General features: G+C 36.6%; 1 protein-coding gene across 12 annotated transcripts in view; it reads left to right on the plus strand.

Annotated features, from left to right (window-relative positions):
- LOC150091249 (tyrosine-protein phosphatase Lar-like) overlaps positions 1-22,660 on the plus strand; it is a 1,641,114-nt gene that overhangs the window by 1,362,930 nt on the left and 255,524 nt on the right. For all 12 annotated transcript variants that reach the window (XM_090374921.1, XM_090374965.1, XM_090374991.1 and 9 more), the window contains one exon: positions 13,196-13,412. In XM_090374921.1, the coding sequence (XP_090231047.1) occupies positions 13,196-13,412 (217 nt within the window). The remainder of the gene's footprint in view (positions 1-13,195; positions 13,413-22,660) is intronic.

A 22,660-nucleotide genomic window follows, 5' to 3' on the forward strand; every position in this document is an offset into this window, starting at 1 on the left:
TGCATTTTGTAAGAGTCTTGCCAGTTTTTGTGTCATGTCTCTTCCTCCCAATTTTAACAACTGTACAGTAACTTCATATTCCCCTGGGGCTTTCTGATTCTTCATTTTCTTCAATGCATGTTCTACCTCATCAGGAAGGATATCAGGTACGTTGTATGTTACTAATTTTGATCCACTCTACATGTTCGTTGCCACCTAAGTGACATAACAGGGCTTACTATCAAGAAGGTGTGCATGAGTGGATTTTAGGGAGGCAGACCAACCAGACTTCTCCTAAATCTTCTGAAGTAGAAAGAAATTGGATCCATCAGTGTTTTAGACTGAGTGTCTGATAACACACAAATGCCTGTTCCCCTCTAAGCCCCTTGAACCATAGGCTAGGTCAAATATGTTATATTCAGTAATAAAAACATGGCCTTTATGCCTCCTTCTTTAAGTTCCTCATAATTGGAATATGAAAAAGTGTTATCCAGAAAAATAATAGCCTTTTATGTAAGCTTTATTTTCTTCATTTTATTTACAGAGGGTACAAATTCAAAAAAAAAAAAATTCTTTGAATAATGCATTTATCTATTCTAATTTCTGTTAGTTGTATTAATTCAGTAAAAATGAATGATTTATATTTATAAAACCTTTAGGATTAATTGATTTACCAACATCAAAAAGTGGCAATTTGAGTTTCAGTTGCATTGATGAAAGCTGCTACTGTGATTCTTTGTTTTAATGTTTTGTATCTTTGTGTTGCTGGAACCACTTTTTTTTTTTTTTTTTTTCATTGTTTTTGTAAATAATATTGTTTAATTTAGACATGTTTCATTCATACTGTAGAGTTGTTCTCCAATAAATTTTACCTCGGTTAATAAAGGAAAGGCCCTAAATCTTTTACAAATTGTTTGTAAATCTTTTGTAAAGCAACTGGCTGATCAGCAGATAATCTCTCCCCACTGATACTGCTCTGATGGGTCCTGCTGTTTGGAGTTCCATATTGTCTTTCTTGTATAAACCACAGCCAGTATTCATTATAAACTGTGTCTGATTTTGATTTATTTAAAGTGAAGTGAGAACTTGACTACAGGTGGGAAACAAACTGACTGTAAAATCCTTCTAGAGTTTTTATCAGTTTTTTTTTTTCCCAATCTTTTGCATTTTTCTCTCCCACACCTAATTGAACAACAATTGTTTTTAGTAATGCATTATAGCCTAAGTTGCTGATGCACCAATAAATCTAACAAACAACAACAACAATTGTTTTTAGAGATTTGCCTTTTCAAGTCTTTTCAGGGCATCCAATTTAGTTTTTATAGAAACAGCTTTCTTTCTTTTCTCATCCATATTTTATTAATTTACATATTTAATTAAATTACTGCAATTACAATGACAAACAATTTTACTGGTGCAAACACTTTGGAACAAACATACAACTGGCAGATTGCCAGTTTGATGCCCATGGCAGATTGCCATGGGCATCAAACAATGTTTTAAAGAGGGATGCAGGGAGAACATTTGTTAATCTGGCAAGTCAGTTAACTGGAGGTTGGTTAACACACTATTTATCTTTAAATAAATCCTGTGCTAATACACTGTGATCACTGCCACCTAGGTTCGTTTACCCGAAGGTTCTTAATTCTCAAGTATTGCTTTCTTTTGTTGGCTCTCTAACATGCTGGTGTAGAAAACTTATCAAATAAATCCACTCAAAACTCTTGCTGCTGTATGAGTGATAAAATGATAAAACATAATTTACAAATCCTCGTAATCATTTGGTCCATAATATACTCCCACCCTCATTTTTGTCACACCAGCCTGTCTCAGTATTACACTCCCAATCCATGTCAGCTGGGTGCACTGCCTTAGATTCTCTGTGCTTCTAAACCAAGAGCATGACCCTCTCCCCTTCTCCTCTCCTATCTTCCCTTTCTGCACATGTGCCCACCATATTCAAATTCAGCATCCTTCCTTGTATGACTGGCACCACCTCTCTTATATCCCTCTAATGGCTGCATTTAATGACAACCAATTTTTCAGTTTCATCAAAAATATTCACTATGCTTCTACCATTAGTGTACAAACAAGTATATATGTTCCTGTTTTTGCTGTTAGTAATCCTAACACAGTCGATGCATTTGCTTGTGCTTCCATGAGGATGCTCACAAGTCCTTGTAGTCTTCTTCACCTTGCTTTCCAGGCTGCTGCATGTCCCAGTAGAAGCACTGTAAGAATTGGTTTTGCCTCTTACAGCTGTCATTAATCAGTTAGCCGTTTATCCCTAATGCTAGCAGCTTTCAACCCACCTAACACTATTTTTTTAGCATCAGAAAATATTCTTGCATCCTTTCTATTTATGCATATCCCATCAAAGAAGGAAACACTTATAAGCCACATCTATGTAATTAGTTTATTGTAAACTAAATGGCTGAAATACACAAAAGAAAATATTTATCTATTCCAATTAACTTCTTACATCCATTTCAGTTTCGGGAATCCAATACCTATATACAAACCAATCACTCGTAATATGGAGCCATGACCTTGACAAACTTCAGGAACTTTTTTGAATCCCTCAACAGATTCTTCTCAAAAATAACCCTCAGAATGAAATTTGAACAGGATTTAGCCATCCTATTCCTCACCATTTTTCTGATGAAGATCCACAATAATTTAATGAAATCCATCACCAGAAAACCAACAGATTCAGTAATGATTCTTAATTACAGTTCCTCCTACTCTCACTTATTCAAAGTGAAGAACAAGAATTCAACTTACGTTACAGTTCTAGCAATGAAAAATGGTTTCCTTCCATCTCACTAAAAGATTATTGAGGACATGATCAGTAAATTCAGAAAATAGATTTGCTGAATAGAATCTGGATACACTATAACTATCCCAGTTGTAGAGGAAGAAATAGCATGGTCTGCAAAGAAGCTTACATTACAACCGTTTTTTCACAAGAACCAGCTCTCTAAAACAGAAATTCAAACTAACAATAGAAACATCATATAATCTAAGAGCTCCTTCTATCTGAACTGTGCACGTTAAGAATTATTCATTGGAATTGGATAGGAAACTGGATGTAAGATTCCACGAACATTCCCAAGATGTGTAATATGGGAGAGCAGACATGTGTGACCCAGCACTCCATGTTTTGCAATGGCTTTGAATTTTAAGTCAACCTATGAGGGGCCTATTTAGAATATAGTGCCTTCATGGAGTCATTTTTTCAGTGGAAAATATGGGGTGCACTTTCCACACAATATTCTTCAACCTTTTCAAGAATTGCAAATCACTCTACATGTGGGGGGTGGAATAAACTCATGGTATAACTACTTCTACAGGAGTTCCCAGAGACAGAACTGGAAATTCCCCACCCCAAAGGCATCTAGGAGTACAGGCATAAATTCAATAAACCATTAATCCTTAATAGTTTATTTAGTGTGTGCCTATGCTCCTAGATGTGATCTTAGATGGCTGCACTCCTATATGCTAGTTACAGAGATTCCTTCAATCAGAACCCTAGGAACCAGTGAATAACTATCAAAGACCAGACCTCTAGGATCTGCAGGGGATTCCCAACAAACAAGACCACTCCTGTGTGCAAGAAGTCAGAGCATACTACTCATAACTTTATGAATAGAGAGAGAGGATTTCAAAAACAGCGAACAGCAGAGTTCAATCATCATAGATAATTTTAATTGTTTAATTGATTTTTATTTTTAATTTTAATGTTTTTTATTTTAATATATAAAAATTTAAATTTGGGCTGATAAAGAGAATGACAAGGTGTTTAACTTGTAAAAATTTTTTATTTAGCTTGTTAATATAATTAGCAGTATTATTATTATTTAAATTTAATTTAATTTTATTATTATTTAAATTTTTGAGTTTGAGAGGACAGAAGGATTAGGCTTCAGATTACAGATTTTGAGATTGAGGACATTCACTTAGGGCAAGGACAGCAAACTAGTGCATGCCTACCATGAGTGGCATACACATGCACGGAAAAATATATGGGCACACAACCACCCATAAATAGCTTATGCTATAAAAAAGTAATTTTTATTTGAAGATAGATTTGTTTTGCAGTCTATATCAGCTACATCTGGTAGTTAATAAGTGTATTTTATGCAGAATTATACAGCACCAAATATCTCATTAGAAACTTTCAAAAGTGTTACTTTTTTTTATATAATAACAGTAAAGACTGCTTACTAGTTTTCGTAAGTTTTTCTCCTGTGGTGCATGAAAGTTTTTAAGAGTTTATCTTAGTTTTTGCAATTTCTTTATTCCCTTTTCTTTTTCTTTGCTTTAGTTTAGTTTATTTTAGCCCAATGATGGAATCTCAAAGTGGATTCTGAAATGTAGCCAGATTTTCAATTATTTTGGTAAATTATACTGGGTCAGAGATTCCCAAAGGGTGGTGCATGCCTCCTTTGGGAGTTCCTCATAAAAACACCCCAAGGGTGTTTTTATGAGGAACATTTTTTTTGATAAAATTTGGACAAACCATCCCACTAATCCAGGTTATTAAGTGCATTTTATTTCAATTTTTGAGATTAAATATTGTAGTATATATTAATTTACAAATATATGTATACTCATAATGAATTTAATGTTCAATCTATTTATTTTTAAATTTGTTTATTTATTTGTTTACAAGTCAACTAGATGATTGTTATATGTATCAACATGTCAGGGAAAATACTAGGGAAAAGAATATTCTAGATCTGATCATCACCCATGAACCAGTTGGCACAGTAGGGCTGACAGTAGTTAAAGGCAAAGGAATGGGTTATAATTTCAGGAAATGAAATTACATTGCCTTAAGGCACTACATGGCCTCTATTAACTGGGTAGATATCTCACAGAGAGCAAATAAATTTGAATTATGGTATACCTTTAAAACATTAATCACAGAAGCCGTGATTGCATATATACCATTAAAAAAAAATACTCCCCGAAGTTGATTCCAAGTTAGATGAATAATGAAGCTGACAGATTACTTAAGCATCAAAAGACGGCATGGAAAAGTTACAGAGCAATAAAAAGTACTGAAGCCTATAACAGCTACAAATTGATCTGTAATAGTGCCACAAAAAAGATTAGGCTGGCAAAGGCAGATTATGAGAAAAGAGAGCAAAGTAGGGATAAGGAATTCTTCACATATATAAATGCAAAGAAGAGAAGGACATATCAGATAGGACCCTTATGTAATGGACATGGGATAGTATTAGATACCCCAGCTGATGTTGCACATGAACTAAACAGTTACTTTGCATCGGTATTTACAAAAGGAAAACCCTTTGTTAATGAGAAATTATGGGAGTGAAGTTTAAAAATACATAATTAATGATATTGAAATTTCACATGATTATTTAATGAAAAAAACTTTCGAGCCTATAGTCAAGTAAGGCTCCTGGGGTTGTTGGCATATTCCCTATAATTTTAAGTGAGGCAACAAGCATAATTAACCATTAAGGCTAATTATGATTGAAAAAGTGCCAATGTATCACCAATACATAAAGGCAGTTCTAAGAGTTTGGTAGGAAATTACTGACCAGTCAGTCTAACTTCAGTAGTAAGGAAAAATTATGGAGGCAATGAACAAGGATAGAATTCAGGATCATTTAGATAGAAATGGAATTCTGAAGGATACACAGCATGGTTTTATAAAGGTAAAATCATGTTTAGCAAATCTAGTTAGCTATTTTCACAGGGTCACTCATGAGCTGGATTTAGGGAATAATTTCAACGTTGTTTTTTTTAGATTTCAGCAAAGCATTTGACCCACATGAGCAGTTACTTCATAAGCTGAAACAGGTTGGAATCACACGGAAAATCCTTCGATGGATAGTAGAATTGCTTCAGAGTAGGAGGAGGAAGATCATTGTGATAAATGGTTATTCCTCAGATTTGATTAATGTAAAAAGTGGGGTTCCCCAACGATCAGTATTGGTATCACTGTTGTTTTTGATTTTTTTTAAATGACATTGGTGAAGGGATAGAGGGCATGATGTCTAAATTTGCAGATGATGTAAAGATCAGTAGAGTAGTTAATGATCACCGCCAAGCCAAGCTTCTTCAGAGTGACCTAGATATACTAAAGGGATGGTCAGTAAAGTGGCAGCTATATTTTAATTCAGCAAAATGCAAGGTCTTAAACCTGGGGAACAGTAACCCCAAAATAGCTTATACACTTGGTGGAGTTGAACCAAAGTCAGTAGTGGAAGAAAGAGACTTAGGAGTTATGATATGATAAGATGTGAAGCTCTCTGAGCATTGTAGACAGGTTGCAAAGGAGGCTCATGGCATCCTATTGATGATTAATTGAACATTTGCTAGTAGGGATAAGGATGTCATAATCACATTATATAAGGCTATTGTTAGACCACACTTGGAATACTGTGTGCAAGCTTGGAGACCACACCTAAAAAAAAGATTGAGCTTCTTGAAATTGTCCAGAGATGGATAACTCCCCTGGTGAGATTGGCAAAAGTGCATCCATGTGAGAAAGACTTCGAATATGTGGGTTGCACAGCTTGGAATAAAGGGCACCGTAGAGGAGACTTGATTGAGGTGTTTAAGGCTCTGAGAGGCAAAAGTAATATGAAGGACTTAATTTTCATGGTTATAAATGATTCTAGAACCAGGGGTCATAAATTCAAATACAGGGAGAGATGTTTAGACTGGATTGCAGGAAGTTTTATTTTAGCCAGTGAGTTATAAATTACTGGAATAAGTTGCCTACATGGGTGGTTGAGGAAAATGCATAGGGTGTCTATTTCCTTTTCTTTTATTAATTATTTATTTAATTTTATTATTATTATATTCTTTTTTTTATTGGCTGGTGCAGCATAAAGGGTTCCTTGCACCATGTGGCCATTACTAATACTATTTGCACTTGTTCTAGAATTAGCATTTTTTTTTTTTTGGCTTATGCAGCATAAGCCAAAAAAAAAATACACCACTCCCATTTCACCCCTCTGTTCGTTCGAAATACCTGTCCAGCTGAGCCTTAAATTTATTTAGGCTATCAACTTCCACAACAAGGGATGAAAGTCTGTTCCACCAACCAACTACCAGCTGGCTAAAGCCAATTTCCGCACATCTATCCTACATCTGTCTTTCCTCAGTTTGAATTTATGCCCTCTCAGGTGATTATTCTGAGCAAGAGGAAGAATCCCATCGGCATTGAGCATACTCAAACCATTCAAGGCTTTATACACCTCTATCAGATCATCTCACCGATGCCTTGTCTCCAGATACTGTAATTTGCAAAACTTAAGCCTTTCTTCATAAGAGAAACCCTTTGTTCCATTCACTGTTTGTTGTTTGTTTGTTATTCGGTTTTTAGGAGCATTAGCAACTAAGGCCATATTGCTCCGGGGATATGCGGTGGTCATTCCCTGACCTTTCCGCATTCCCCGTATTTGGTGGTGACGGGCTCGAACCCCGGTCTAATCAAGAAGCGTGTGCTACGCACTGCTGCTCCTTCCCACCTGGCTACGGAGGCGCCGTTCCATTCACTAATCTTATTGTCCTTCTCTGTACTCGTTCCAGTAGCTCTACATCCTTCTTGAAATGAGGCCTCCAGACCTGTATACAGTACTCTAGGTGTGGCCTGACCATTGCCTAATACAAGGGAATAATCACCTCATTATCCCTGCTAGAAAAATTCCTGTATATCAATGACAAGACACCATGAGCTACTCTTGCAGTCCATCTGCGCTGCTCAGAAAACTTCATATCTGCCTGCACAATTACCCCCAGGTCCTTTTCATTCTCTACCACTGTCAGTGTAGTACCACAGAAGTGATACATTGCTCTGGGGTAACTGTTTCCCACATGTAGTACTTTACATTTTTCAATGTTAAACTTCATTTGCCACCTCTCAGCCCATTTGCTCAACCTTTCCAGATCCTGTTGCAGCAGCATAGCATCAGTAGTGTCCTTAACAAACCTGCCAACCTTTGTATTTTCTGCAAACTTGGACATCAATATCATTTCTAAAAACAGAAAACAACAATGGACCCGACACTGAACCCTGAGCGACTCCACTAATAACATTAGTCCACGATGAGCAGTGTCCATTGATTACCACTCTCTGTCTTCTCCCCCTCAACCATCCCTTTATCCATAGCAGCAATTTGCTTCCAGTGCTACATTGCTCCAATTTGTGCAGCAGTCTTCCATGTGCAACAGTATCAAAAGCCTTTCTAAGATCCAAATATATAATATAAAAGTTATTCCCTACATCCAGGTGCCTCTGTAGTCAGGTGGTAAGGAGCAGCAGTGCGTAGCACACGCTTCTTGATTAGACCGGGGTTCAAGCCCGTCACCACCAAATACGGAGAATGCAGAAAGGTCAGGGAATGATCACCGCATATTTCCGGAGCAATATGGCCTTGTTGCTAATCCTCCTAAAAACCTAACAACATAACATAACTAACCCTGCATCCAGTTCTTTTGTGACTGCATCGTATTATCCAATCAAATTGGTCAGGCAAGACTTTCCCTTAACAAAACCATGCTGTGTCCGAGCTATAACTGAAGTCTTGTCTAGATGATCCTGCAGTGCTTCTTTAACCAGTGCCTCCATTAATTTTCCTGGAACAGAAGTTAAAATCACAGGTCTATAATTACTTGTGTCAGCCTTTGATCCTCCTTTGTGAATTGGGGTCACATTTGCACATCTCCAGTCTATAGGTACCTCCCCTGAGTCCAAAGCTCTCATAATTATGGCTAAGGGTTTGCTTACTTCCTTTTCTGCCTCCTTTAATATAACTGGATAGATCCCATTCACCCCGGGTACCTTTTTTATGTTCATCCTCAACAATTTCTCCTCCACTTTCCTCTCAGTTATTACAAAATCATCTAGCTCACTGCCAGAGTTTACTTCACCTCTGGCATTCCCCTTCCTGAATAACTCATGTGTGAATGTAGATGCAAAATACTCATTTAGTTTGTTAGCCACCTGAGTAGGATCCTCAACTGTTGAACCATTAATCAATATCCAGTGGACCAATCTGATTCATCTCTTTCCTTCTAGAGTTTACATAGGTAAAGAACTCTTTTCTGTTTTTCTTTGCATCATTTGCCAAGGATTTCTCATAATCTGCCTTTGCCTGCCTAATCTCCTTTGTGACTGTGTTACAGACCAGCTTATATCTGTCATAGGTTTCCATGTCACCCATTAATTTATATGTATCCCATGCATTTTTTCTTCTCTGCCATATGTCTCATTAGTTCATCTGACATCCATTTAGTCCTTGAACAATATTTCTTAGTTGGTATGCAAAGCCTAGTAGCCTCCAAGATAAGTTCTTTGAATGCTTCCCATTTTGAATTTGCTGTCGGTAACATCATCAATTGGTCCCACTGTATAGAATTTAAATACTGTCTCAGACCATTGTAGTCGCCTTTACGAAAGCAAAAACCCTTCCCTTTATCCCCAAGGGTAGTTTCCTCTTTGAGTAAATCCCACTTCAGCACACTGTGATCACTACCACCTAGTGGTTCCTTTATCTGCAGATTCTTAATGAATGAAGAATCACTACTGATAATCAGATCAAGAGTATTACTCCCTCTAGTTGCCTCCCGAACATGCTGATGTAGAAAACAGTCATCCAATAAATCCACAAAAGTGTTGCTAGTGTGTGAGTGACCAACCCTCAAATTCCAGTCAATATCTGTGAAAATAAAATCCCCCATTATAAGACTCTCTGATTTACTGGCTCACTCTATTTCCCTGTACAGTTTCTTATACTCATCAGAGTCATTAGACCTATAGCACCCTCCTACTCTCAATTTTGATCTCCCAATGCTTATGTCACACCAAACTGACTCGACACTGCACTGTCCAGCAATGTCGACTGGCTTCACTTCCTTGGATTTTGTGTTTCTTAACTAATAGCATATCCCCTCCTCCCTTCCTATCCTGTCTATCCTTTCTGTAGACATTGTACTCCCCAAATTCCAGTTCTGCATTCCCTATATCTGTGTGACATTACATCTCTGATATCCCAACAATATCTGCCTTTGATGTTTTGAGCAATACTCAAATTCATCAAATTTATTTACCAAACTCCTAGCATTGGTGTACCCGCAAGTATACATGCACATGTTCCTATTTTTAGCTACCCTAACACAACCCATGTGTTTACTTGTACTGCAGTGACTCCCAGCAGTCTCTGAAATACCCTGCATTTTATGCAGGGTATTTCAGAGACTGCTGGGAACTTGTTTTCCAGGCTGCTGCTCATTCCAATAGAAGCAATGCAAGAATCACTTTCACCTCTGCCAATGGCTACTGTTAATCTATTAGTCCTTGTATCCCCCCAAGCTAGCAGTTTTCCGACCCACCTAACACTGCCTTGATAGCATCAGCAAATATTCTTGCACCCTTTCTATTTAAGTGTATCCCATCCCTATAGAAGCAGTCTCTCCTGTTAACAAGTACAGACCAGGCTTAAAAAAAAGTCTATCCTTTGAGCCTTGCACAATCTTTCCAGGACCGAATTGATCAACAAGGCTCTCATTATATACTCCCTCCTATCGTGTCTGGGCAGAATTGCAGACACTTTTAAATTCAACCCTAATTCACAGCTTTTTTCAACAGTGACCTGTATTTGTTAAGTAATTCCGCTGGTCTCCTACTCTTAATATCATTAGTGCCAACGTGTACAATGGTACACATTGAAGAATGTAGGAGGTTTGAATTTTATGAAATATTTAAAGCGGGCACAGTGTATAAATGTTTGGAAACCTCTACTAGGTGTTGGATGTGTATTTTTTGTATTTTTTTTTTCAACATTTAGTTGACATTAAACTAATTGCATAAACATGGTGTATAAAAGTTTCCTTCATTTAATTTTGAATTAGTGTTAACAGCCCATTTATGCCTTTCACACAAATCATCATTACAATTATCAGTAAGAGTAAATTGGCAAATAATGAAAAGTGTAGATGTTAACAGGACCAATATATATTAAGGAATAATTACGTTGCATTCTTGATAGTAAGCAATATCAAGTCAATTTGTTAAATAGTTCTAATAATAAATTAAAGTATTATTAATTTTTGAAGCTTGGGATCTATAAAAATTAGGACATATTCTTTCTACGTTTGCAGCACTGTGAAGAGGTCTCAAAGATTTCTTCACAGTTTAAACAATGACATTCAGTAATTTATTAAACTTGGTAAGTTGAACAATTTGTTGTTAATCCTCTAGTTCTGTTTGTATTCTGATATAATCAGCTACACAGGTCAGAGGAGTTTACAGACAATATTATCATTATCCATATTTAACAGTCACATGAGCTTGAATCAAGGTCAGTACACAAATGTGCTACTGCACTCCTACATTGACAATCTGCTACATCAGATATAATGCCTTTTCACTGCACCTTGTAGTTCCCTTTCCATCTCAGCAGACATTTACACAAATGGAGGTTCCTTTGACCTGCTCCATTATGCAAGGGTTCAGCTTGGCTCTATAAACTGTCCATGGGGCTTTCTTCTGATTTTGGGATGAACTCAGCTACATCCTTTCCTTCCATTTATTGTTACTAGTCTTGACTCATTATAATTGCACTTTTACTCAGCAAAATATCTCAGAATCCTTAGACTTACTTCATTCATGTCTCTCATTCAGCAACAGTTTGTACATAAGTGTCCACATCCTGTATGGGTAAAATACTGTCTCACCTGTTGTCAGATGTCCTTGTGATAAACTTTGAATCATCAGCACTTGTGGTTGCTCTATCTGTCAAATTCTGGGCCAGATACGCATGTTGACATTGTGCCGATTTGGGAGTTCAGTATGAAGGACTTTTATCTTTTCACATGTATCTTGACAGTTATCACCACAAAATAAAATTTACCCTACACTTCAAACTCTCAGACGCCCGTCAGAACACTGAGTTGGTGCATAATTTTTTGACACTCTAGGCATCTAGCACACAAAAAGACATCCTCCTTGGCTAGATCATGTTCTGCTCCAGAAAATTCCGGAAACATTTCAAAAGTTAAACATATTTTAGGCTGCGATGTGTTGGGGAATCACACCCTTCTGTCCTTTTTAGTCTGGGGCATGATTTCTGTTTAAATACAATTTAATTAATTAACAATGAAAATTAATAAAGTTAATAAATTTAGTTTATTAATTGACAATACTACACTAACTTAATGCACTGATATGTATTATTCTGTCTAATTTTTACATTATACCTTATTCTGTCAAGTTCGAGATATACGCTATTAATTTACGCTATACAGTAATGATCACAATGTAAAATTAGCTAAATACAAAAGATATATGCCCAAAAAGTGATTAAAACCTTCAAACTACTTATTTATCACAATATCCTGCTGCTATTTACGTGCTACGATATACTCATGCCAAAACACGAATACAATAGTGGTACAAGTAGTTTGCTAATGGATGCTACTAAGCTTATTTAATCTATTTGTAAAACACAATATAATATGTTAATTTATCAAGAATATAGTAAAAATTTCCAAAAAATTTAGACATGTCACACAAGTTCAGCAGCTTCCAATTTCAAAGTATTGTTGCCTCAAAACAGACAACGTTTTTACTCATCTAGATAAATAATAAGTTATGGACTGTTCATTTTGTCTGTGGTTTTAAATGTAGGTTTATTACTTTCTGCATTATTATACTTGAAAATTGAGGAGATACAGAAGATACATTTCTTTGAAACATAATTACTTTCTGTTAAATTACAATCATGGAATTTATCTTGCCTGAGTGTAATATGATTGTGTCATTGATTAAAACCTAAAATTTTTATTCACATAGAGAAGCGTATCATTTTGTTATTAGTTTTGCTGATGACTCTTGTTTTTTCTATAAACCTTAAACCGTATGAAAAATTACTTGGAGCTCTTTTGAAATATCTCCAAATATGCCATTTACTGTAATTCAGTTTTCACTCAAATGCCTATATAAAAGAAAGGCACAATAAAGAATTCTAAAATTTTAATACATACATCTATGAATATTTACATTAAATTTCATATACAATTTAAAACCATATTTTGATTCCTTAGTACTCAGAACAAAAGTATTTTGACACTTAGTTCCTATCTTGTGTGCATGTGATGTGCTCAGTAATTTATAATGATATATAAACAGAAAAATATTATTTTCACCATATCTTTTTATATTAATTTTAAGATTTCCTATGGAGCCCATAAAGAATTTTATGATAGCCAAGGAATGCTGCAGGAACTACCAATTCCACCACAAATGGTGTATGTAGGATCAGATGTAACTGAACACAAAGTTAATAACTTAATGCCATTCACCAGTTATCAAGTTAACATTACTTCCATTCCTGCAGATGAAAGCTTTCGGCCTCCTGCCAAGATCACAGTCACAACAGCAATGGCAGGTAATTAAGGTTCAGAGTGGTAATCTTCTATTTTATCTATTTTACAATTGTTACTAATTAAACCTAGTTATAACATTATTTGACAATTGATTATTCACAATACTAGAACTAGAATTGCAATTCTCGTATTGCTTACTACCAATTGTTTTATAGATAGTTTTTAATTGTAAAATTGCAGAAAAGTGTGATTAATTTCTGTTTTTATGATTTTGTATTCTCTGCCATGCAGTTATTGTTTTTAACTGTTGCTTTGTCAGTGCCTAAAGTAATTATGAAATCCATTAACTGTCTGCTATAATTAACAACTACCATAATATATTTTTCAGTGAAATCTACACATCTATTGGCTTACATCACTTACTTTTGTGCAATTTCCTTGGAAAAGTTAGAATCTCAAGTATGTCTGTTCCTCCAGACATTTGAAAAGCATCTGGTTAGGTATGCCAGGATAGAAGCAAGTGGCAAAGGAAGTAAGCAAACCATTAGCCATAATTATGAGAGCAACCTTGAACTCAGGATAGGTCCCCACAGATTGGAGATGTGCAAACGTATCTCCAATTCACAAAGGAGGATCAAAGGATGACATGAATAATTACAGACCTGTTAGTTTAACTTCTGTTCCAGGGAAAAAATGAAATCACTGGTTAAAGAAGCATTGCAGGATGGCCCCGGGTGCCAAGTGAATGTGATAGAGCATTTTCTCTGTGCTTAAAGTGCAATTGTCTTAAAGCGAGTTATAGTTCTTTTAAGTTCCTATCCTTAAGAAATTTATTTATTTAATAATAGCTCCTGTTACAAAAGTACCTGTACAGAGCAAAAAAGAAAAGCTGCCTGCCTTTATTTTTCGTACTTCTGTTACTAACACTTGATACTTTATGCTTGGTCGCACCAGGCACTGCTCCTGCCTCTCCGTGGCGGGAGCTGGAAATCTTGGCAGAACAGTTAATCTAGAGCCGACAAGCTCTTGGCCAAAGTTATATATTGAACATGACACATCGCATCCCAAAAGGTCTAAAACGAACTTCTTGGTAACAGATTTTCCTGCATTTCATATAATGCACTCTCTTACAGATCAGTCTCTCAGTAAGCTGTCTGTTTCTTATCCAGAAACACCTGGAAAGGATCTCCTAAGACAGTCAAGAGACTGCAATCGGGGACTTACTAGTGGAAACAATGAACCACAAACATTCGGAGAAACTCCTAAAACTTATAAACTTTGCTGGAATTCCAGTAAAAGTTTCTCTCCCATGCAACCCTAAATACATCTAAGGGTGTTATTTCCAGCTGGGATCTATTGAATGTCCCAGAGAACGAGCTAACTCAAGAGCTTCAAGATCAAAATGTCATTTCTGTGAAAAGAATTATGGTTAAAATAGAAAATATACTTACACTTACAAGGAATATTATTTTAACTTTTAACATGCCACATCTACCATCATTGATGAAAGCAGGCTATCTACTTTGCTGCATTGGACCCTACATCCCTAATCCATTGAGATGTTATAAGTGCCAAAAGTATGGCCACTCTCAAACAGCATGCAGAGGAAACCAAGTGTGCCCCAATTGTGGGTCCTCTGAACACACTCAAAGTGATTGCTCTGCAAAAGAAATGACCTGCCCTAACTGTAAAGGCAGCCATCCTGCTTATTCAAGGACATGCAACAAATGGAAAACTGAAAATAAAATTGTGAAATTATAAGATTGAAAATAAAGTAAGTTTTCAAGAAGCAAGGAAAGTAATTGCTCCCAGTATGGCTAAACTTATATACGCTAGTATTGCACAAAAATATCAATCAGTGGCCACCCAAACTGATGTTACAGTCCCTTCAAAAACTTAAATCTCTGACTGGGCTTGGACTGTTCTCTCTCAGCAACAGCCCAATATTCCTAATCAGTTGAACCAGGCAAGCAATACTGCACTTATAGTACCAGCTACATCTCCTTCTCCTCACCTAGCGATTGCTTCTACATCAAATAATTGAAGCTCACATTTAAAAAAGAATATCCAAGAAATATCTATGGATACAACTGACTCATCCAGACATGAAGAACCGATAGAAATATATGCGGAAAAGATATGGACACCAGTCAGCCATTCTTCTCAAAAAAAGACAAATCAAAGCCTGAACACCACAAGCCAGTCACATTAAAAAAAGTCAGATACAGCTTCTTCTACTTAACACCAGTAATGTCTTATATTCTACAATGGAATTGTAGAAGATTTCATAGCAACCTTAATGATATTCAAGTCTTAATTAAACTCTACTCTCCAGTTGGTTTCTGTCTACAGGAAACATATCTAACTCCTCAAATTTCCACTAACCCCAGGGGCTGACATCTGGTGAGTATGGGCTTGCACACCCAGGGTCGTGAGCTGGATATAATCATTCTGCTCTTTCTTGGTGATTCCCTTCTATTTCTGACTCTTGTTTTCTCTCTCTCTCTCTCACATACCCACGCGCACACCCACACACCCACGTGCATACACACACACGTGCATACACACACACGTGCATACACACACACGCGCATACACACACACGCGCATACACACACACACGCATACACACACGCGCATACACACACACACGCATGCACACACACCGGCGCCTCCGTAGCCAGGTGGGAAGGAGCAGCAGTGCATAGCACATGCTTCTTGATTAGACCGGGGTTCGAGCCCGTCACCACCAAATACAGAGGATGTGGAAAGGTCAGGGAATGACCACCGCATATCCCGGAGCAATATGGCCTTAGTTGCTAATGCTCCTAAAAACCAAATAACTAACTAATGCACACACACACACACACACACCGGGTAATTCAAATTTTTTTTTGGCTGGTGCAGCATATGCCTCAGGCTTCCTTGCACCATATGGCTAATAATAATAACTATGCCATCTATCAACAAGATTGTAATATTTTAAATACTGCCCATGGGGGCATGGCCATCTCGGTCAGCTCAAAGATCCGGACCAAGCAAATTGTTTTGCAGACTGAAATTGAAGTTGTTGCAGTACATTTAATAGTCCAGATTTCACTATCACTAGTATCAATATATCTCCCACCAAGTCATACCTTCTCTTACCAATATCTTGAAAACCTGCTAACTCAGTTACTTCCCCTGTCTGTCTCGTGGGGGTTTTCAATAGACACCACCCTCTATGGGGATTGACTAAATTAGATAGACATGGCCGACTGATTGAAACCTTTCTGGATAAGCAAAACCTTACTATTCTTAATACTGCTGCATCCACTCATATACAATTACCAACTGGACAAATTTCTGCAATCAATCTATCAATATGCTCCCTGACTCTGTTTCCAATCATAGAATGGTCTGTTATGGACAATCCCATGGCCAGTGGCCATTTTCCAATTATCTGTGACCTGATTACTGCACAACCACCATTAGCCCAACCCTGCAGGAAATGGAAGGTCTATCAAGCCAACTGGGTCAAATTTCAGTCAGTTGTCACCCTGGATGAGCAAACATACAAACACAGTCGATAGATGAAGCCATAGAGCATATCACTTCACACCTACTATGTGCAGCTAAATGTTCAATTCCGTTGTCAAATCCCCAGTCCCGACAGCATCTTAACTAATGAAGACTGCACAAGACCAAAGAAGTTAAAAAAATAAAGCATAGAATTTATTCCGTAGATCTCCAACCACAGCTAATCTTATCAACTACAAGAAGCTAAGGATAAAAGCAAGTCTTATTCAAAGGCAAGCCAAGAAGAATTCTTTGATTCGGTTTGCATCTACCATAAACAGAAACACTAACTGCAGGTTAATATGGTAGAATTTCAGGAAGATTTCTGGCAAATTTCCAACCCCCCTTCCTTAACCAATTCTTTCATGTAATGGGCAAGAACTGTCTGCTGCCGAGGACATAGGAAATGCCTTGGGCAAAACCTTTGCCCTAGTTTCAGTGGCATCAACTTATTCTCCAGATTTTCATCTGGTCCAGTGGCACGCAACAGTGCCACTGGACCAAATGGAATATCTTACATCATGTTACAAAACCTTAGTGACAAAAATTAACAAATACTGCTGATCTACTATAACTGAACCCTGTCCAGTTGCCGTCGAAAATTACTTGAAAAAATTATCTATAATTGACTTGTTTAGATCATCGAAACACAACACCTAATGAGTAATAATCAGCATGGCTTTCATAAGAACAGGTCCTCCTTTGATCTCATGATCAAGGCAGAGTCTGCAATTTGTAATGCCTTTGTAAAAAATGAACATCTTGTTATGGTTTCCATAGACATAGAGAAGGCATTTGACAGTACCTGGCATCATAGCATTCTCAGTGATCTCCATGATCTTGGTCTACAAGGCAACCTGCCTATATTCATCAGGAACTTTCTCCAGAATTGTTCGTTCCAAGTTCGATACCATGACTCACTTTCCATGACATTTTTGCAGGAAGGAGTGCCACAAGGTTCTTTACTGAGTGCAACTCATTTTGCCCTTATAATTGATTCCATCACAAAAGAACTTCCAAATACAGTTGAGACCTATCTTTATGCAGACGATCTATCCATTTCTTGCCACTCTCAGAATATGAGATCTATTGAACGGCAATTGCAGATATCCTTGAATAAAGTTCAAAGGTGGGCTATCATCTGTCACAGCAGAAAACTGTTGCAATCCACTTTTGTAATCAATGAAAAATGCATACAAATCCTGAACTTCAGATGTCAAACTTTACCATTCCAGTGACTGATAATATCAGATTCTTGGGATTAATCCCTAGACAGAAAATTAAATTTCTTTGAGCACATTAAATCTGTGCGTACTTCCTGCCTCAAAAAGCCGAACATACTAAGAGTTTTATCTGCTCTGTCTTGGTGAGCAGACTGTGCATCTTTGCTGCTTTTATATAGAGCATTGATCAGATCCCGATTGGATTATGGTGGTCCACTGTATGATTCTGCTTGGAAGAGTACACTGGCTGGATCCTATACAGCATTGTGAATTGCACTTGGTGCTTTCAGGACATCTCCTACCCATAGTTTATATATTGAAGCTCATGAGCCCCCTCTTTACCTCCACAGAAAAACATTACTACTTAAGTATGCAGCTAAAACGCAAAGTTGCTGTCTGCATCCTATTGAGCCATACCTGTTTAATCCTCCACTGCACTCTCTATACAATCAAACCCAGTAAAATAAGACCAGCAGGCTTATGCCTTATTGAATTAACACAGAGTTGGAATGTTCCTAATGTCAACAGGCTACAAGTAATGAAATGCTCTTATCCACCTTGGACACCTCCTTCTCAATTAACTTGCGATACTTATCTTCACAAGTGGGGAAAGAATCACCTACTGTCACTCAACATGAAACAACTCCATGCAAGCCATATTCAGAAATATGCTAATTTTTTGCCAATATATACTGATGGCTCCAAATCACATTCTGTCATTGGAGCAGCGGCAGTATTTCCTTCTACTATAATTTCTGTTGCCCTTCCACTTGAGTATAACAGCTTCTCTGCAGAACTTCATGCAATAAAATTAGCTTTAGAAAACCTGAATCTCTACCGATCTTTAAAATACAGAGTATATACTCACTCTCTGAGCTCAATTACAGCAATACAAAACTTTTCTTACAAGCTTTATCCTATGTTAAACCGAGTCAGAAGCCTCTTATTAAAAATTGAGGACCATCATCAATCCGTGACCTTTTGCTGGGTCCCAGTGCATTCGGGGATAAAGGGGAATAAACTTTCTGATAAAACTGCCAAAAATCAGTCAACTCATGATTTAACCTTCACTCCTATTCCAATCTTTGATTATAATTATATCATACAAACAGCATGTCTTGCGCAGTGGAAAGAGCTATGGCACACCCAAACCAATAATAAATTTTATCAGTTGAAACAGGATCCACAGCTTTGGCATTCTAGCACCAAAACAGTGCACAAATAAGACATACATACCTGACTCACCATCTACTTACAGTAGAGAATCTTCCTCAATGTCCACATTGTTCAGCACATTTAACAGTCAAACACATTCTCATTGATTGTCCTCACTATCATCAGGACAGCACATTCATCCTCCTTTCCCTAACAAATCTTCGAGAACCAATGATGATGCAAACATCAATGATTTTTTCTCTTTTTGAAAAAAAAATTGGAATCTATCATAAATTCTAAAAGATCTTTCTAATGAAAAATGAAGTAGTTATATCTGTAATTTGTTTTTTTACCATTTTCCTATGAATAGATGCACTATAGCACCAGCAGCTCATGCGCCATTAAACCCCCATACACACACACACACACACACACACACACACACACACACACACACACACACACACACACACACACACACACACACGCACGCATGCACACTGCAGGATCATCTAGACAAGATTGTAGTAATAATTCAGACAGCATTGGTTTGTTAATGGGAAGTCTTGTCTGACCAATTTGATTGGATATTATTATGTGGTCACAAAGGAACTGGAAGCAAAAATAAATTTGATGTCATATATTTGGATTTCAAGAAAGCTTTTGATACTGTTGCACATGGAAGAATACTGTACAAATTGGGGCAGTATGGCATTAAGGGCAAGTTGCTTCTATGGATAAAGAGATGGTTGAGGAGGAGAAGGCAGAGTAATAATCAATGGACTTAATGCTCTTCATGGACTAATGTTATTAGTGGAGTCCCCCCAGGGTTCCATGTTGGGCCCATTGTTGTTTTGTATATTTATCAATGATATTGATGAAGATATATCAGGCTTAATGTTGAAGTTTACAAATGATACGAAGGTTGCCAGGATTGTTAATCACAGTAATGACAGTATGCTACTGTAGCAGGATCTAGAAAAGTTGGGCAGATAGGCTAAGTGGCAACTGAAGTGTAACCTTGACAAATGCAAAATACTGCAAATGGGTATCAGTAACCTCAGAAACATACCAACTATGTGGTACTACACTCAGGTTAGTGGCAAATGAAAAAGACCTGGGGGTAATTGTGCAGTCAGATATGAAGTTTTTGGTGCCTCAGTAGCCTGGTGAGCAGGAGCAGAAGTGCGTAGCACACGCTTCTTGATTAGACCCTGGTTCGAGCCTGTGACCACCAAATATGGAGGATGCAGAAAGGTCAGGGAATGACCACCGCATACCCCCAAAGCAATATGGCCTTAGTTGCTAATGCTCCTAAAAACCAAATAACAACAACAACATGAAGTTTTCTGAGCAGCATAAACAGGCTGCCAGAGCGGGTCATGGAGCCTAGTCAATGATATACAGCAATTTTGCTAGCAGGGATAAGGAGCTGATTATCCCTTTGTATAAGGCAATGGTCAGGCCACACCTTGAGTACTGCATACAGGTTTAGAGGCCTCATTTTAGGAAGGATGTAGTTTCTAGAACAAGACAGAGAAGGGCAACAAGACTGGTGATAGGAACAAAGGGGTGCTCTTACCAGGAAAGACTTAAGTTCTGCAAATTGCAGTGTCTGGAGACTAGGTACCTGTGAGGTGATCTGATTGAGGTGTATAAGGCCTTGAATGATTTTAGCAAGCTCAATGCTGATGAGATTCTTCCTCTTGCTCAGATTACGAACCTGAGGGGGCATAAACTAAAATTGAGGAAAGACATTTATTGAATATATGTGTGGAAATTTGAATTTAGCCGTGGGTAGCTTTTTTTTTTTTTTTTTGGCTGATGCTGTATAAGCTTGCTTTCTTGCAACATATGCTATTGTTAATGCATCCTATTATTATCAACATTGGTTACTGAATATGGAATATTTTAATACAAATCTTGTTCAGTATTCGCTATTATACTTTTTTTTTTTTAATCTCACTAGTAGTGCAACACCAGACATAAAGTCTCAAGTTGTCTTCCTCTTCACCTAACGAAATTCTCAAAATTATGATACACAGTGAAATACAAGATCAGTGAAAACTTGACTCCAGTAATCAGATCTCTGGTTCTATCTATGAGATGTGCCCTTCTGTCTAAAAAAAAATTTTAAATTTTTCCCTGGAGGATGTTCTGCTTTTCTTAATTTTGAAAAGGCCAAAATAACATTTGCCATTTCACAATTTCAAAAAGTTATTTTATGACCTTGAAACAATTTTTTTGTAATAGGCTTATTTATATTTAATTAACTTTTTAAATGGGATTTAAAAGAGAACCTGTTTTAAACTCTTATCTTAATTAGAAGTGAAAATACTATCCATTATGAACACTTCTTTACCCCAGCAACCAAATTAGTACAAATAATAAGCTGAGATAGCATTTGAATTTAAAAAACTTACTTAAATGCACAACCAGATAAAAATATATATATATATATATATATATATATATATTAAAAAAAAAAAAATATATATATATATATATATGTAATAATAAAATAAGATTAACCACATGTATAAATTAAAAGAAATTTACAGTAAAATTAAAATCATGAAAAGCACTTTATGCATAAAGTAAAAAGGTGCTTTCAATGTCATCATTATCAACAATATTTTTTCCATGGCTTATTTTAAATGGCTTATTGATAGACACATCTAATGGTTTAAGTGTGATGAAAATGTGTCTTTTTTTTTTATTGATTGTCCTTTTGTCCAATAAGTCTTTAGCTATGTTTGCAATTTTTATTTTTCTGCTAGCGTGGGATCTTTTTTAATATCCAGTATGCTCTGTTGTGACTGATGAGGTTATTTAACATATTAAAGTAATTGGCTGTATTTAACACCACTGTTGTTATTGCCTTTATTTGCTTTTATAATGGTAATATTCCTATCCACTTACAAATATTGTAATGCTTGTTGTTGCTCATTCCCCATTAAATTTGATATATATGATTTCATTTGATTGTATTTTTTCTTTTCTCCCTGGTACGCAAGGGCAGTGACAGTTTAGAGAACTCCAGTTTTTATAATATAAACAGGATTGATGAACACCTGCGCACTGTGCACATCTAACAAAGACCATAGCATTATATTTTTGTGAATCTGACTGAGTGCCGAGTCGCATGCAAATCTCCTATGGTCAGCTTGCTGTCTTTGTAATGCATAAATTTCTTGTATAAGATGCATTCCAATTTTGTGATAATTTTTTTTTAAATAAAAAGTATCTTATACACAGGAAAATATGATATTATTAAAATAATAAATGTAAAAAAAAAATGTTTTTAAATTTTAATTTTTCATAAAACATTAATAATACATTTAATAAATATTGCAATCTATCTGGAAAATGTC

This window comes from Mastigoproctus giganteus, chromosome 1 (genome assembly GCF_048544385.1).
Source record: "Mastigoproctus giganteus isolate SK-2022 chromosome 1, ASM4854438v1, whole genome shotgun sequence".
NCBI classification, from domain to species: domain Eukaryota; kingdom Metazoa; phylum Arthropoda; class Arachnida; order Uropygi; family Thelyphonidae; genus Mastigoproctus; species Mastigoproctus giganteus.